This window comes from the organism of the source record quoted next, unplaced genomic scaffold (assembly GCF_019419815.1).
Source record: "Pyrus x bretschneideri cultivar Hongxiangsu unplaced genomic scaffold, Pyrus_bretschneideri_v1 Contig53, whole genome shotgun sequence".
NCBI classification, from domain to species: domain Eukaryota; kingdom Viridiplantae; phylum Streptophyta; class Magnoliopsida; order Rosales; family Rosaceae; genus Pyrus; species Pyrus x bretschneideri.
The window spans coordinates 1,843,539-1,861,337 of record NW_025999791.1 but is presented as its reverse complement, the minus strand read 5'-3'; the positions used below and the strand labels follow the sequence as shown (position 1 = coordinate 1,861,337).

The following is a 17,799-nucleotide window of genomic DNA, read 5'->3' as shown; positions in this document are numbered from 1 at the left end:
GGTACATTTTATATTAAAAAAAGGTACATTTTGCAGATAATAAATTGATATATTTCAGAATGAGTACATTTAAGATTAGAAAAAAATTGAATAATTTATGAATGGTACATATAAGATTAAAAAGTTGAAATTTTTATAAAAAAAATTATTGGGTACAAACTTATTCTAATTTTATTTTTTATATTTTGGAAATGTTTTGAATTGAAAATTAATTAGGAATTTAATAATGATGTGAGTATTAAAACCCTAAATTAATTACTAATTTTTATTTTAGAAAATTATGTAAATGACATTTAATTCATTAATACATTAATGTTATGTGACTTTGATCAAAATCTAAAAACTAATAAGGTCTTAATCAATAAACATTAAAAATTAAAGACCGAATACTAATTTTTTCTTAAAATAATTTCGTTAATTGGTTTATCAAATACTACTACGCATATACGAGTAGGGCTGGAAAAAAATCCCAAAAATCCCAAACCAAACCGAAAAAATCCCGATCCCAAACCAAAAAAATCCCAAACCAAAATTCCCGAAATTTTCGGTATGTAATCCCGAACCAAACCGAAATTTTCGGTATGGGATTCGGTATTCCATCTCCATTTTTTCGGTATTCCCATACCGAATTGAAATAAATATTATATATATATTATTTTTTTATTATAAGAGAATTATTTGAACCGTTCATTGTTTTAGATTTAATCTGTGCCGTTCATTTGTTTTTAGGTTAGATGACTTAGAAAAGTTTGATTATATATATCAGTATACATATATTACACTAGTACCTTAATATTGTGCATGCATATTGTTAATTGATAAACTAGTACATTAATAAAACTAATTAATATAACTGATGTGGTGTAATTCACTATAGGGAGGTTAATAAAGGGTATACTGATAGTTATAATTGATGCACCTTAATATTTGATGTAGTTTAAGTTCTAACTAGTACTAATAGTTAGTGATATGAAAAGTTTGTATTTGAATTATTCATTATTTATTAGTTGTAACAAAAAAAACATATATTTATTATAAAGATAGTTAGGCATACACACATAACCTGTTTTGGTAGCCCTTGAATCTACAATGGTAAAAAAACCGAGTGGTTGGCACAAAAGTTTGATTCCCTTGTTGTGCTTCGTATATCCTCTTTTATTTTCTTAGTATTTATTATCTATTAGACTATAATTCAATGTAAATGATTTGTGGTTTATTGTTTTAGGCACGGCTAATTTGGGAGGTGAGGAGAATACAACACAAGAAAATGAAATGCCACCTCCACCTCCTCGACCACTCCAAGTTGAAGTTCAACAACGTCAAAATCAATCACTACCTCCACGACCACCCATTGCAAGGGGAAGGGCTCAACCATCAACATCAAGGGGAAGAGTACAATTACCAACAAGAAGGGAGCAACCACAAGCATCAACAAGATCAAGGGGACGAAGGGGCCGAAGAGGCCAACAATATTTATAGACTTTAAGCTTTGCTTTTTAGCTTTTGGTTTGTAACTTAATTATTGAAACTTTGGCTCATAACTAATTTTTTTGATTTTGGGTTTGTTACTTTATTTATAAACCTTGGCTTGTAACTACTATTTTTGCTTTTGAGTTTGTTACTTTATTTATTACTTTATAATATGTCAAATTTTAGCCCAAAAACATAATATGTCAAATTTTAGTTCAAAAGCCCAAAAGCATTTCGGGATTCCCGATTTGTCCCGAAATCCCGAAATTATTTTGGGATTCCCTAAAATTGGGATTCCTGAAAATTTGGTTTGGGATTGGGATTGAATTTGGGATTCCCAAAAATTTCGGTTTGGGAATCGGGACAATGGTTTCGGTATGGGATCCCATACCGAACCACCCCTATATACGAGTGTGTGAGTTGTTACGTCGGTGATTTACAAAAGCAATCGCGTTGGACCAAAAAAAAAAAAACCGCACGTTCGAGACACCTTGGTCATTCGCTTCGGTCAGAATAAAAAAAGTGCTTTTGCAGAAAGCTACAGCCTACAGCTAGAGCTGTTGGTCGTAGAGTCGAATCTAATCTTAATACAAACAAATCCTATTGGTCTGGTAGGCCGTACAGTGATGGTACACAGCTGTACTCTTTGCTTGAAACACATTCGAGAGTTTATTTCTTGTCGCAACACAAACAAGCGAAAAATTATAAAACACCGACCTAGGAGATTAATTTATATAAAACATGTTTCCCGTCACGTGACGTTTCACATTAGTAATACATTTATTAATAAAAGAAAATCAGCATACAAAAATATATTATTAGTTAAAAATGTCAAGTGACAATAAACTTATTTTATACAAGTCTTTCTCTTAAAATAAAGTTTATATGGATTAGATTTAGATTATATTATGGTTTTTCTGAATTTTATAAATGTGAGATTAGATTATATAGTTATAAGGGGCACAAAAGCAGTTAAAAGCCTAAATCACATAAATAGTGCTGAGACTTCTCAGAGTTAGAATAGTGAGCAAGAATAAACTTGCAAAGTGATGAGACAACTTAACTGACATAGGTGCACACAAAAATTTAGCTATGCTTATTCGTGTCATATAAATCTTTTTATGCATTTAAGAAGTTAGGAAAACAGGGTCGTATTTTATTGCGTAAACATGACTTTTGGTGGAAAATTAGTTGCTTTACACATTAATGTGTTCTTCCGCAGCCCTCGTTTTAATGGAAGTGTGAGAAATATAAGAAAGTTTCACATGTTGGATCAACCACAACCAAATGTTGAATCAAATGACCTATCTTTAGGTGTCTATGTTAAAGGAGTGAATGGTTTTTTCTTTTGCCACTCTAATCATAATTATTAGCTAATGCCGATCATGTACGAATGAGTGGTATTCGCACGATGGAAAATATTTCTTAGGTTATTATGACAAGAAATTGACTTTTTAACTCCTTAATTCTAACTTATTTTGTTAATTGTATTCACTATGTACAAAGATTTTCTCATATCACTATTTTACTATGTCAGTACGCACTTTTGACATGTGCAATAGGTGTCATTGTGTGCATAAGGACTCTAAAATATGATCTCATGTATATATATACAAGAACCTAATAAAATTAAAAATCTCAAAGTTGGCCCCAACAGAGTAGAGGTGATTTTTGTAGCTTATTATACTACCAAAGAAGTTTCCATGCAGCTAACAACTCAAAAGGAATTGAATTCGCATGATTGACAAAAATTTTTAGATTACAGTGATAGGGAATTGAATTCTTGATCTTTAATTCAAACGTATCTGATCATTTGTACTTATTATTTGAAGAGATTCTCTCATGTCACTATTTCATTAAGTGTCAATTGTTCATGACAGCTCACTATTTCATCACATGTCAGTTGTTTATATCACAGCGCACTTTTTAAACACAGTTTGTAATATCTATTATGTCTACAAAATTAAAGAAATTAAGTTTCAAAAAAATGTATTAGTCAATTCGACTGATCATTTTAGAAAGTGGGAGCAGCTTTGTATATCGATAGGATAGTATTTGTTGAGTCAAACATCTCATATTCCAGGCTCAGATCCAGCAGACTTTTGTGGAATAACTTGGAAGTACCACAGAGAAGCTTCCCTCCAACAAAAAGTGACCCCAAATACTCAGACAAGTAAACTTAGTTATATATTTTTCAAAATCAAAAGTAGTTGTGACTAATGTTACGATTTAGTGATTTTTTTTTTAGCTTCAACTAAGATGTAAAATCAAAGAAACCTAGATGAAAATCAAAGAAAAGATATGGGGAAAATTTTAACATCCACAACTAATTGCATAGTTAGAGTGAGATTAGTTAGCTTTTATGAAGGGTGTAGGTTTTGGTAAATGATAACTCATGTCATAACCGAATTTAGTTTGAATCATAAGTTACAAACCCTAAACTCCAAGACAGGGTACTTAATAATTATCCTCTAAAACTTGTGGTGTGTGCACCTTTTCGTGTTAGGAAAGAAACACAAGCTTATTTTCCGTCACAACAAAATAAGATATATGTGTTTGTGGTGTTTATATTAGAAAAAAAATGAGTGGAAGGTCTTCCCCTAATATCTTTCATTTTACACAATATCCACATAGAAATCTATAATTTATAGTGGTGAAGTATATTCACTTAGCACTACGTCTAATAATATTTTCCCTATTTGTAAGTGAGATATCTTGAGTTCAACACCCATGAATGGAGCATTTGACAAATAATTATTATGGCTGACCAATTAGGTCGTCGAACCCACATCTCCGACCCTTTAGTATAAATATATTGTTGTAATAAAAAAAAATATAGTCATTAAGGTACATGAATTCCTTGTTGATAAATTGAAAATCAAATAATACTTATATGAAACTATTCTACTTCTAGTTACAACAAGACCCGTACTACCCGTCACTTGTGGGGACACTATTGATGTGAATAGTAACAGACAGTTGGCCGTCACTCTAAAATCTTGATACTAATCTAATTAAAGTATGGAGAATAGGATTTGTACGTGCGCTGAACCTATGGGGTGCACCACCTTGTTCGGTCCTTGCTATTAATGCATTTTTTTTTATAGAATTTCATAATTGAAAATCATTCATTTTCTTAATCATCATTTAAAGATCACTATAAAATTAATCAAATCAAAGATCGTTTAATCATTTATATGCATTTAATAGATAGATAGTTCGTCAAGACTATATTATTCGTATTAACATTGTCTATTTGTTCAACACATATAAATGACTACATTGGATTGCACTATTTTCCTCAAATATATTATAAGTAGGTAAACTTCCTTATGTGGTCAATACCACATGTGTGGAGAACATACTTCAATTATGACTGACTCCCTCTCTCTCTCTCTCTCTCTAACTCCAAGCTTTCTATATATAATTGTTGCATTGCAAGAATAGCATATAGCCAACGTATAGGTGCTGTGTTAAGCCAGAAACAGAAGAAAACGAAGGTACATTAAGCTCGAAGCTTAACAAAATAGAACCCCATTCAACTTTCAACTTTCAACTTCCCATATTTCCCGCTCTCTCTCTCATCATTACCTGCCATTTGCATGTCCATTTCTTCTCTCTCTCTCTCTCTCTCTCTCTCTCTCTCTCTCTCTCTCTCCCTCTCACTCTCCTCCATCTTTCTCTCTCTACCCTTCTTTGCTTCTCTCTCCTCATTCTTTGTCTTAAATCAGTGTCATCTCTCGTTTTGACTCTCTGTCTGATTAAGGTAAACGCTTATTTTTTACCCTTCATTATTGAGTGCGTAATTCTTAATTTGTTTTTCGAAAAATTGCAATGGGAGTTACATAATATGGAATTGGTTGTTTGATGGATTTAAATCCTCCTTTTGCTATTTGCACGGAGGTTGTAAAAATGGCTTTTGAGGTACCATGTTAGGATTTCTTGTAGAAAAGCAGGAATAAGGAGGAGATGGATGTCTCCATCAATGTATAGAATGGTAGAACTCCATTCCTGAATGTTTAAACACGGGCTCGTCTGGTGCTTAGGATTGGATGTTGAACAAAAAATAATTTATCCAACTTGAAGGTAGAGAATAAATTACTCATGAAGAAAACTTACGTCTTCTAATCGCCACAAAATAGCATGATCAGAAGCGATATGTTTTGTTTATGTGTAATCCCCTCAAAATGGAAATCATTCACCTTTGCCTTCACTATACCTTGAATTTTATGAGTTATCCAGTCCAATCCAATCCTGGGAATGAAATGAGCCATGATATTACTACGTATGCTGTAACGTTTTTATAACTAATTCTGTACATTTGTTCATTTTTTGCAGGTATAGGGACCCCATAGATCTTGTTGATACAGATCTTGGTTATTTGTAGCATAATTTATATATCTATAAATTCCTTGGTGGTCAATGGGGTTTCCAGTATCCTGCCCACTTGCAGATTTTGATGATTTGGATAGTCATTGTGGAGCTGTTCATGTAAGTCCAGTTAGTCTTACGAAAGAAGAGAGGAAACCATTGCAGTCATTGAGCTCCAACACCTGCTGTGGTTCAGAACCAACGACAACCATGAAATCACCTGGTTCGGTAAAGATGAACTTTGAAGAACCACTTAGCTTGAAGGAGATGGAATTAGACGCCATTTCAGCGAACTCACCTTCCAGGGATATGGAACACAATGTGTCTGCTAGAGCAGAAAGCGGTATTGGAGAGAAACAGCAGACATCCGAGAACTCATTAAAGGAGCCCAAATACCAGGCTGCATTGAAGCTGCAGAAAGTTTATAAGAGTTTTCGCACCAGAAGACAGCTTGCGGATTGTGCAATTCTTGTGGAGCAGAGATGGTATGCTTTGATTCATGTGTACTTGCAACTTGAAGAGCTGTGACATCCATTTTTTCGGCATGAAAGGAAATGGAAATTTTTTTTTACGCCTAGATTTATATTATTATGGTTCGATTTGTAGGTGGAAGGTGCTCGATTTTGCTGAACTAAGGCAGAGCTCTATATCATTTTTCGACATTCAGAAACCTGAGACAGCTGTTTCTCGCTGGTCTCGGGCAAGAACTAAAGCTGCCAAGGTAAGTTAGTATTAAAGCTACGTGACCTTGCATTATGTACTGTAAAATTACGGCTCTAATTTTTGTTGCTGCAACTCTTTTGAAGGTGGGAAAAGGTTTGTCAAAGGATAAAAGGGCGCGTAAACTTGCGTTGCAGCATTGGCTTGAGGCAGTAAGTTCTATATCTTACAATCACTCTACTAGATTTCATTACGGATATTCTCACTCCTATTCCTTCCTCCTAACAGATTGATCCAAGACATCGCTATGGCCATAATCTTCACTTTTACTATGCACGATGGCTCCATTGCGAAAGTAAACAGCCATTCTTCTATTGGTAAGTAAATAATCTGGGAAATCATATAATGATCACAACCAAGAACATTGTATAGCATCTATTTCGTAGTTACGAAAGTTTGTTTCTTAAAAATGCAGGCTTGATATAGGAGATGGAAGAGAATTAAACCATGAAACATGCCCTAGGTCGAAGCTTCAAGCGCAATGTATCAAGTATCTTGGCCCGGTGAGCGTTATCATCAGTCAAGATTTTCCGTTTTAAGTTCTCTGTGTAGGAATTTGAAACAGTCCATACTTATTCACCAAGGTTTCAATTTAATGGTAGACCTTCAAAGAGAACCGAATTACTGACAAAGATTTCTTTCATTTTGCAGACCGAAAGGGAGGCTTATGAAGTTGTAGTGCAGGATGGGAAGTTCATGTACAAGCAGAGTGGAAACTTTCTTGATACATCAGAACCTAAAGAAACAAAGTGGATATTTGTGCTTAGCACATCCAAGACCTTGTATGTTGGACAGAAGAGCAAGGGGACGTTTCAACATTCGAGTTTCTTGGCAGGCGGAGCCACTCTTTCTGCTGGAAGATTAGTAGTGGAACAAGGAATTCTGAAGGTATAAATGATCGAATCCTTTATACTGCCAATGAGATTATGTTTAACACAATACTAATCATCTCGTTTTTCTTTCTCGGTTTATGTCAACAGTCAGTTTGGCCTCACAGTGGGCATTATCTCCCCACGGAAGAAAACTTCCAGGAATTTATAATGTTCCTCATGGAACACGACGTAGATCTCACAAATGTTAATGTATGTGTACACCCCAAACTTCGATTGTTTTAGTTCGAGAAATTATCTTCTACAATTTCAGAAGATGAGTTTATGTAGTAGTATAGGGCATTCACTAAAGAAGTATTCTCTTTCAATTTGCAGAGAAGTCCAGCTGATGACGAAGAAGGAGGCTGTACAAAGAAGAGCAGCAACATCCGAAACAGCCCAAGAAAACCAAAAGAAACCACAACAACAAAAGACGAAGGCACAGAGCAAGATAACACTGACTCAAGAAATGAGGAGTCTAACTCAGCAGAAAATCCCAATCCTATTCTGTCAAGATTACCTGAAAGATTCTGCTCAAAGATAGCCAAACTCGAAATACCACAAAGGAACGATGCCTTTGACATTTTGAAGGACGGAATACCAATAACCTGTCGCGAATACTTTCCAGACTCTGCCTCGGATGATGGTTACGAAACAGCTGAAGAATCAGTCCTGACAGAGGAAGACTTCATGGTCCCTAAACTGAACTTGTTCGAAGAAGATCAATTTGAAGAAGATGAAAAGCCAGTGCCAAAGGAAACGATCATGCAGAGGATTGATTCACACAAGGGAATGAAGTCATACCAGTTGGCGCAGCATTTAACCAGCAGGTGGACAACGGGAGCTGGACCGCGAATAGGTTGCATGAGGGATTATCCTTCAGAGCTTCAGTTCCGGGTTCTAGAGCAAGCCAACTTGTCTCCGAGAAGGATAGGAAGAAGCCCCCGACTCTTGATTCCGTCTCCTTTGAGTAACGAGGAAACCTCCGTGAAAAGTCTCCTTGGCCCCCGCTCGAGGAGCAAGCGACACAACACCATAGGCTGAAGTACGTACCTTGTAGATGAAAGGATCATCTTCAACGATTTACATGTTGAGATAGAGAAGATGTTAATATTATAGGAATTGTTTTGCATTCTTATTAGAACCTTTTTTTGTAGAGTTTGGACTCAACAGCCCTTCAGAAAGAGATCTTTCCCAACGCTAAAAGTGCTTTGCCTAAAAGTGCCTCTACTTACACTGGTTGCTTTGCAAATGCAGGCTTACAGAACCCCTTACTAAGGCCTGGTTTGGTATTGAGGTGATTCTGAAAAAAGCTGGTATCAAAAAAAGGTGAGAGCTATTTTTGTGTTTAGTAAACATTCAGCTTCAGCTTTTATTCATAGTTTTGAGTGAAAAAAAAAAACCAAAAATAAGAAGCTGCAAAACCCAGCTTTGAAAAACCGGCTTTTTTTTACATCTGTTTTACATAAAAGTTTACCAAACACTATAATACTGCTTTTTTTTTTTTTTTCAAATTTCAAAAGCACTTTTACAAAAAAGTTGGTCAAACACTCTGCTGCTTTATTTCACAGCTGCTTCTTCTCACAGCACAACAGAAGCAACTTTTTTTCAAAGCACTGCAATACCAAACCAGCCCTAAATCTACGTACTTTTCAATACTAACTTGCTTCTTATAATTGTTAATAGGGTAAATTACACTTTTATACCTCAGATTTGAGGTCTATTTCAATTCCTTACAACATCTTCAAAACATTTCACTTTCATACCTTAACTACTATTTTATTTCAAAAAAATACCTCCGTTACATTTTTCATGCATTGATTCGTTAAGTGCTGACGTGGCTACCACATGGCTACCAAATGTCTGCCACATGGCAAAAAAATAATTTTTTTAATTTCTTTTTAAAAAACCTTAATTTTCTTTAAAAAATAATAATAATATTTGAAACCCACCCCTAAACCTGCAAGAAGAAGAAGAAGAAGAAAGAAGGAAAAAAAAAAAATTGAAACCCATCCCATCCCATCTCCCCACAACCACCCCTACATCCCTAAACCTGCAACAACAACAACAACAAGAAGACGGAGAAGAAGAAAGAGAAAAACAAAAAAAAAAAGGCCAAGCTCAGTTCGTTCCCCACCCCCCCCCCCCCCCCAAAACAAAAACACAAAAAACCTACAACCTAGACGAAGAGGAGGAAAAATAAAAAACCCAAAAATCGTCTTCCCCGACCCACCCCCTTCTCCCATACATCATCACCCACCCCAAAATCCCACCCGAGCCACCCCTTTCTTCCATCCCCCATCACCCCTCCCAAAAATCCCCCATCACCTACCCCCAAATATCCCACCCGAGATTAGGTGGATCTACCACAAAACCAGTCCAACAATCATCTCAAACTCAAACTCCCCATCTCAAAGTATTTTCGAAACTTACCCACACTGAAAATCTCAAAAATATGGAGGAAGGTAGGTTCAAGCACTATTTTTTTTTCCCCTCTTGCTCCTTCTTCTTCTTCTTCTTCTCCTTCTCTTGCAGGTTTAGGGATGGGTTTCAAATTTTTTTTTTTTTTTTTGAGAAAATTTAGGTTTTTTAAAAAGAAACTAAAAAATCATTTTTTTGCCACTTGGCAGACATTTGGCAGCCACGCAGCATATATATGGCAGCCACGTCAGCACTTAACGGATCAATGTATAGAAAATGTAACGGATGTATTATTTTGAAATAAAACAGTAGTTAAGGTATGAAAGTGAAATGTTTTGAAGGTGTTGTAAGGAATTGAAATAGACCTCAAACCTAAGGTTTGAAAGTGTAATTTACCCTTGTTAATACTTCCCACAATTTTGTAAATTTCAGCCTTTGATGTCCTAAAGGTAGAGTTGCTTGAGGTTTACTTTTCAAAGGTTTTAAAAGCACCTTCGTTGTAGCCACTGAGTACTACAGTCTAGTAGTATTCCTTTTTATTTATACCTGAGAGGTCTCACGTTCGATTCCCGTTGAATGCAAATTTGAACCAAATTAATATGGCTAGCTCATTGTGAGGTTTAACCTACTCCCATGTAATCAATAATTCCATTTGAACACATAGGGCTCTCTGTTTTTGCCTCGCATTCGTAAGGGTGTGATCAAGGCTGTGGGGTGATACTTGCAATAAAAAGACTATTCGCCCTTTTGCAAAACCAAGACAACACATCTTACTAATAAAAGAAAAAACGGTTAAGAGTCTCAACGGTTGAGAATGAATCTCACCTTGATAAGACAAGAGACCTTGCATGTGCCTTCTTTCGCTCTTTCTTTGGCAAAAAGAACTTACTAGAGAGTATTGATAGTAGCCGTTTTACATTGCTACATCAACATTATTCTCAACATTTCCTCGTGCATTCATCATTTGGGCACAAGGTTCAAATTAAGGTTAGCGTTTTCCAACAAATCTGTGAATAAAATCTTAACCCTAAATCCTAAACTGAGAATCGTTAAGAATGGCCAGATAGTGCACCATTGATTAAACCAATCTCTCGTCTCAGAAGCCACAATTTTACCAGTTCATTTTGCTTCCTAAAATTTTCTACGCAGACCCCCTTAAGAGCCTTTGAGAAGCTTCACATCACATCACATTCCTCACGAAATCTTTGGATATGTCTTTGCTTGTAGAACCATCAAACAGAAACAAGGGCCCTTACAAACAAGCTGGCTTTCCATGGCACAGGTGCGCCGCCACCATAGCATCCCGTGCCAATGATACGATACCATGTGTGAGTTTCTGTGAGAGAGAGAGAGAGAGAGAGAGAGAGAGAGAGAGAGAGAGAGAGAGGCAAATGTATGCGGGTAAAAGAAATACTTATGTCCACAGTAACCAGCTTAGAACAGGCTTTCTGCCATGTATTTGAATTTATCAACAAATAACATGCAACTCAAATTTTTTGTTAAGGCATCAAGACTTGATAAGGCCTAAACAAAAGAGTTTGCCGGATCCAAAAAACTAATATTTATTGACTACCACCTCGTAGTGCAAGCACAAGATGAAGGACAGAGCCCCCCTCAATGTTGTACTCTTTAGCTGTCTTGTCATCCCCGAGCTGCTTGCCAGCATAGATAAGCCTACAAAAATTTATAAAATTAATTAGGTCTTTGAAGCAAATAAGTGGAACTACAACTGACAGACACTGGCCACAGAAAAAAATTGGCCAGTACTCGATGTGAAATAAATTTAAGAACTTGAAAATGACCAAAACATCAAAAAGACATGTTAACATGAAAAACATTTCCTCAAATGTTTAGTAAGTATACCATTCAACCTGTGCTGAAACAATGTCAACGGGAGAGCAATGAACAGAACTGTTAACTAACTCATTAATGCGACGGATACTGCTTAAGAAGATTATTCCCATTAGCTAAGAGCGACACAAGACTTCATAATAGGAAAGCAATGCAATTTCAAATCCAAATTTTCTTTTGAAGTTCTCAGACGTATATATACAGAATAACAATCACGGGGTATTATCTGTTGTCAAAACACAAGTCGGCGGCGGCAGCAGCAGCTAAAATATCCCAAACAGGAATAGAAACTAAAGTCAACTGTAACATGGGAATCCTATCAATCTGAACAATCTCACCAGATGACCAACTGTAAGTGCTGTGGAACGCCGAAATCATGAATGAGAGCATTTCAAAGTAAACAGTGAACAAGCACAACTTCCAGCATTATTACAGGACAAAAAGGAGGCTAGAACAATCATTACTCGCTGCCCAATATGAGAGCAAGAGCACGTAGATAGAATAATTCAGTACATCGTTTTTTTATCCATCATACAGTAGAAATTCGACAAGAATGAAAACCAAAATGTTATTATATTTATGAGAAACAAAGAATTCAAATGATTAACATATGATACTACTGAACTGATGCAGATATAAATAATCAATCAGAAGTGACTTGAATTAAAATAACACATTACTTTAATTACATTGAATTTTATAACAAAAGGAAAATATACCTTTGTTGCACTGGAGGAATTCCCTCTTTCTCCTCAACCCTTTCCTTGATCCGGTCAATGGTATCAGTTGGTTCAATATCAATCTCAATTTCTTTCCCAGTAAGAGTCTTCACCTTAATCATGGTTCCTCCTCTCAGCCTCAAGACCAGGTGAAGCGTTGACTCCTTCTGGATGTTATAATCTGCGAGAGTTCGACCATCTTCCAATTGCTTACCAGCAAAAATCAATCTCTGTTGATCAGGAGGGATGCCTTCCTTATCCTGAAAACAAACATATACAAGTTACCATGCAATCCCACAACTACAAATGGAACTCCCTTTAATGCGCACAAAGAAAAAATATTAAGGACAGAAACATCATGAAAAAATATTAAGGACAGAAACATCATGACTTTGACATGTGATTCGCCTTCAAAATTGCCACTGATCTCTATATGAGACTAATGTTTTTTCCACAAGTCCGTGAAAACAAATAATTAATAGTCTAAAAATTGCCAATGTTGTCATGATGAAAACTTGTTCTTTGGTAGATAAAAGTATCGTCTTTTTCATAAACAATCTCACAAAGGCTACAATTCGGCTTAAAATTTCTCTGAGAGACGAAATTAAAACAAAATCAACAAAAAGAAGCCTCATGATGGAAATCTGGGTGGAATTGATTGCCAGTCTGCCACACAAATTAGTTTACACAGTTATTTCTCAAAAGGGCCGGCATGATGAAATTCGATTGTCCTTTTCCCTTCCAAGAAGGATAAAACCAGAAAAACAGAGGCAAGAGCAATAACTTTTAACCCCCAAAAACCGAGTGCATCAATAGCTGAAATCAGAAACATTAACCCTAGCTATAGAATTGTTCCAACAGAGAATAACTCCCTAAATACTCCTCTTTTCAAGAAACAAAACTAAATCCAGTATAAAAATATAACCTAGGAGCACATACACACACACATATATACGTATACAATCACAAACACTGATACAAAATACTAATTGAAGCAAATCACAAAATCGTAATAAATTAAAAACCCCAATCGACCAGAAATCGGAACCCTAAATTATGGAGCGAATAAATAAACAAGAAGAAAACAGAAATTAGAGGGAGAGAGTACCTGGATCTTGGCTTTAACATTGTCGATGGTGTCGCTGCTCTCAACCTCGAGAGTGATGGTCTTCCCGGTTAGGGTTTTCACAAAAATCTGCATGTTTTCGATTTCACTTCAGAGACAGAGAAGAGAGAGATTGATATCTCTGACTTTTGATATCATAAACAGCAAAATAAGAGGTATTTATGTATTTTTATTCTTATTTTTTGGTGGAAAATAAATCGGATCTATGAAAAGAAAAAGGAATATTAAAAGATTTCTTTTTTGGTGAATAATTCGGAAATTGATTTTTTATTTTTTTTATTCTCCGGTTCCGAAATTGACATTTCCAGGGGAGAAGTGATTGGAAATATGAGAAAATGTGGCCCCACGTTTGAGATTCCCCAATATGTATCAAAAAATAAGGTAAATTACATAAAACTACCTCAATTATGGGTCTAACGATACTTTCATACCTTATCTTTTAAAATTGACAATGTCATACCTCATCTTACTAATTTATGCCAATGTTAGACCTCCGTCAGTTTTTCTGCTAATTTCTCTGTTAAATGCTGACGTGGCCAGAGATAAGACCCACTCACTAATCCAACTAAATTAAAAAATAATTAAATATATTTTTAATAATTAAATGTTAAAAAATTAAAAATAAAATTATTTTTTTATATAAAATTGTGGGATCCACCCTTTCTCTCCTCTTTCTCTCGCTTATCTCTCTTCTCTCTTTCTAGACACCTGCATCCCCAAAACCCTTCCCACCTGTCCCCCTCAACCTTCCTCCCCCTCACCCTTTCTTCCCCCTACTCCCGTCTTCTCTGCGCAACCTCTCCCTCTAAACGCTGCCATTTATCCTCTCCATCCAGAAACTCTCCCCTCTAGACCCCCTCGACCTCTCCATCTCCTACCTCTGCTTCACCGCCCCTCCCTCTCAATCACCTGCCTTGCCATCAACCACAACCTCCTCTACGCCGCATCGGGGCACGAGAAATGCCTTTGGATCCAACATGTCGACGTTGTCATCGGCATCGCCGTCAACAACGCCCTGATTTACTCAGTCTCCTAGGACAAGAGCCTGAAGATTTGGCAAGACTCGGATCTCTATTGCGTCGAATGAGGACACCGTGAATGCATTGGCGGTGTCGAACTACGGGACGGTGTACACTGGGTCAACGGATTGTCAAATCTGGGTGTGGTCCAAATTGTTCGGGGAAGATGGAGAAGACAGGGGCGGGGTGGGATCTGGGTTAGGTGGTTCTGGTTTTGAGTTTGCGGAAGACGGGGAACATGGGGAAGAAAGGGTGAGGGGGAGGAAGGTTGGGGATGGGGGACGGGTGGGAAAAGTTTTGGGGATGCAGGTGTCCAGAGAGAAAGGCGAAAGAGAGAGAAAGGGTGGATGCTGCGTCGAGTCGGTCAAGGTGCACGAGGATGCCGTGAACACGTTGGTGGTGTCAAACGAAAGGACGATGTACACCAGGTCGACAAATTGTCAGATCTGGGTGTGGTCCAAACCTTTTGGGGAAGACGAAAAAGACAAGAGTGGGGGTGGGATCTGGGTTGGGTGGATGTGGTTTTGAGTTTGGGGAAGACAAAGAGCGAGGGGAAGAAAGGGTGAGGGGGAGGAAGGTTGGGGAGGGGGAACGAGTAGGAAAGGTTTTGGGGATGCAGGTGTCCAGAGAGAGGCAAGATAGAGTGAGAGGAGAGAGAGGGTGGATCCCACAATTTTATATAAAAAAATAATTTTATTTTAATTTTCTAATATTAATTATTAAAAATATATTTAATTATTTTTTAATCCAGTTGGATTAGTGAGTGGGTCCTGTCTCTGGTCACATCAGCATTTAACAGAAAAATTAATAGAAAAATTGACGAATGTCTGACATTGGCACAAATTCGTTAGATGAGGTATCACATTGTCAATTTTAAAAGATGAGATATGAAAGTGTCGTGACACTAATAATTGAGGTAGTTTTTTGTCATTTACCCCAAAAAATATCACCATGGAATGGCCAGTGGTTGGGGACGAATTTCAGGGTAGTTTCCACACGGCATGTCTTAGGTTCGATTTATGTTGCTAGTGAATTACACGATGGTGGTCAGGAGGAAGCTAAAATGCATATGTGAATCTTTCTTGGCCCCTAAAAAAGTGGACTGCTGTTGGGAAACCTCTAGCCGATCCCTTTTTTAAAAAGTAAATAATCATAAAAAAAAAGTTGGATATCAAATTCTTTAAAATAAAAAAAATAAAAAATAAAAAAAGTATTTTTGCTGACCACCTATTTATTACTGCTAATCCGATGAGTATTACCACCACTTGAAGATAGTGAGCAAGAAAACAACCCAAAAAAGTTGGATATCAATACATTAGTTGCAATCCTAGGTTAGGCAAGTTGTTGGTGGATATTTCTAATTCACGTTAACTACAAATCTCCAATGTTCTATTTGTTCGGCGGATTGTCATGGACTAAGTATTACTAGATGGAGCTCATATATTATGTGTATGTAAATATAAAAAAGAGTAGTATTAAGGAGATTATTTATTTAAACTATAATTTGTAAATCATATGATGTAATTGTTAATGAAAAAGGGTAACGTTAAAAAGACTATCTATTTAAACTATATTTTATAAATCATATGGCGTAGTTGTTGCTGCTTAGATTATTACTTAATTATTGATTAACGTGTTTATGAAAATTAATGACACATTGCATGATTTGCAAATTTGATCTAAAAAGTTGGTTACGTAACATTACTTCGTAAAAATTTAAAATGAAAAGCTATATATAAAAGAGAAGTTGGAGTAAAATGTGAGAGAAAAAACGTCGGGCTTTTTTGCTTTTGAAAAGCAGGGACACTTGATGACATGCAAATGAGGAATGTGAAGAAAAAAAGAAGTACAAAAATTTGTGCAAAATTACCTTAAAGTCCATGATTTTTTTTTTTAAAACTTCAACGAAAAATTTTCGGTACAGTTTATTTTAACAAAAAAATCACATTTTTACACTAAAAAGTTAATCATGGTACTATTCACTTTACCCTTTATTTTGTCCTTATATTTAAAACTCAAAGTTTTCAAGCCCTTTTCATTAGTTTTCCTTTTTTTTTTTTAAATATTTTGAGTAAATTACAATTTGCGTCTTCAAATTTGAGTGCAATTGCGATCTCATACACAAAGTTGTGTTTTAGTTGCATTGTTATACATTCGTTAATCAATCTGTTAAATTGGTCATTAAGTGATGATATGACAAATGTAGGTTCCACATGTTTTATTGACACAATTGCGTCATGTGGACAAAATAATATTATCTTTAAAAATGTGGCACGAAAATTTAATTCTTTAAAAATATCAAAAATAAAAATTTAAGTAGATTAAGTTATCAATTTAAATAATCCTTTTTACACCAAAACACAATAATTCCGCGCAATGATTAGATTAGAGAAAATTCTCGCATGAAACCTTATGTTTCTTCCCCTCTTGTCTCTCTCCTCCACATCCCCTTACTTTCTCCATCTCTCTTGATTGTTCGCTTGTTCACTCCCCTTCACTCTTACTGAGTTTTTTGTTGTTTTTCTTTTTGCGTATGAAAAAGGGAGAGGCACCTGTTTCAAATTTTTCATCGTCTTCGAAAATTTTCATATGAAAAAAAGGTTCACGCGGGGATTCCAATTTTTGAAACCACACAATTTCAATTTTTTGGTGCTTTGTAACTAATTGGTTTGAATATTGATAAAAGATTGAATGAAATGGCTCAGAACTATTGTTGAGGACGGCTAACAATCTCTTTTAATTCTATTCAATAGCAACATGTTTTTAGAGAAGCTAACTTCCTCGCAGATGCTATTGCTTATGTTGGTCACATGTTTATTTGGGATAGAGTGCTCCCTAGTGAGGCACACCAAGTGTTCGCCTTTGATTGTATGGGTTCCAGGTGTTCCCAGGGATTCCCCTTATCTTAAGAAAGTTTATTTCTTAGCAAAAAAAAAATAAAAATAAATAAATAAAAAAAGGATGAAATTGCACATAAAGTTATGAGGGTTTTATGCAATTGAATTTGTTGAGTTTAGATAATCGATGAGGAGACTAGATTTTGCAAATGGAAAGAATTTGACATGAACTGAAACCCTTTTCTCTTTTTCTATCAATTAATATGTTTTGGTGTAATCTGAATTATTTAAATTGATACCTCATATGAAAAAAGGATCTCACATTTTCTCAAAATGAAAACCTTTGGAGAGCAGCTCCATCGACTCCGAAGTCAGAGTCATCAACCTTAATTAATT

At 35.9% G+C, this 17,799-nt stretch overlaps 2 protein-coding genes across 2 annotated transcripts; one reads left to right on the top strand and one right to left on the bottom strand.

Annotated features, from left to right (window-relative positions):
• Positions 1–5,892: 5,892 nt before the first annotated feature.
• LOC125470798 (IQ domain-containing protein IQM6-like) lies at positions 5,893–8,611 on the top strand. Its single transcript, XM_048570428.1, has 8 exons — positions 5,893–6,326; positions 6,448–6,562; positions 6,648–6,713; positions 6,790–6,878; positions 6,977–7,064; positions 7,213–7,449; positions 7,542–7,643; positions 7,767–8,611. The coding sequence occupies exons 1-8, from the start codon at positions 5,893–5,895 to the stop codon at positions 8,472–8,474; spliced, it is 1,839 nt and encodes a 612-aa protein (XP_048426385.1). The 3' UTR covers positions 8,475–8,611.
• Positions 8,612–11,247: 2,636 nt separating this feature from the next.
• Positions 11,248–13,694, bottom strand: LOC125470804 (ubiquitin-NEDD8-like protein RUB2). The gene is made up of 3 exons (XM_048570449.1): positions 13,530–13,694; positions 12,422–12,681; positions 11,248–11,525 (listed from the first exon to the last, which is right to left on the bottom strand). The coding sequence occupies exons 1-3, from the start codon at positions 13,620–13,622 to the stop codon at positions 11,414–11,416; spliced, it is 465 nt and encodes a 154-aa protein (XP_048426406.1). The 5' UTR covers positions 13,623–13,694; the 3' UTR covers positions 11,248–11,413.
• Positions 13,695–17,799: the final 4,105 nt, after the last annotated feature.

Excerpts from the sequence above, each read along its gene's own strand:
- LOC125470798 (XM_048570428.1), top strand. The coding sequence starts at position 5,893 with ATGGGGTTTCCAGTATCCTGCCCACTTGCAGATTTTGATGATTTGGAT. Across the intron at positions 6,327-6,447 it reads ATTCTTGTGGAGCAGAGATG|GTGGAAGGTGCTCGATTTTG; the intron begins GTATGCTTTGAT and ends TTCGATTTGTAG. Across the intron at positions 6,879-6,976 it reads AAACAGCCATTCTTCTATTG|GCTTGATATAGGAGATGGAA; the intron begins GTAAGTAAATAA and ends TTAAAAATGCAG.
- LOC125470804 (XM_048570449.1), bottom strand. The coding sequence starts at position 13,622 with ATGCAGATTTTTGTGAAAACCCTAACCGGGAAGACCATCACTCTCGAG. Across the intron at positions 12,682-13,529 it reads ATGTTAAAGCCAAGATCCAG|GATAAGGAAGGCATCCCTCC; the intron begins GTACTCTCTCCC and ends GTTTGTTTTCAG. Across the intron at positions 11,526-12,421 it reads ATTCCTCCAGTGCAACAAAG|GCTTATCTATGCTGGCAAGC; the intron begins GTATATTTTCCT and ends AAATTTTTGTAG.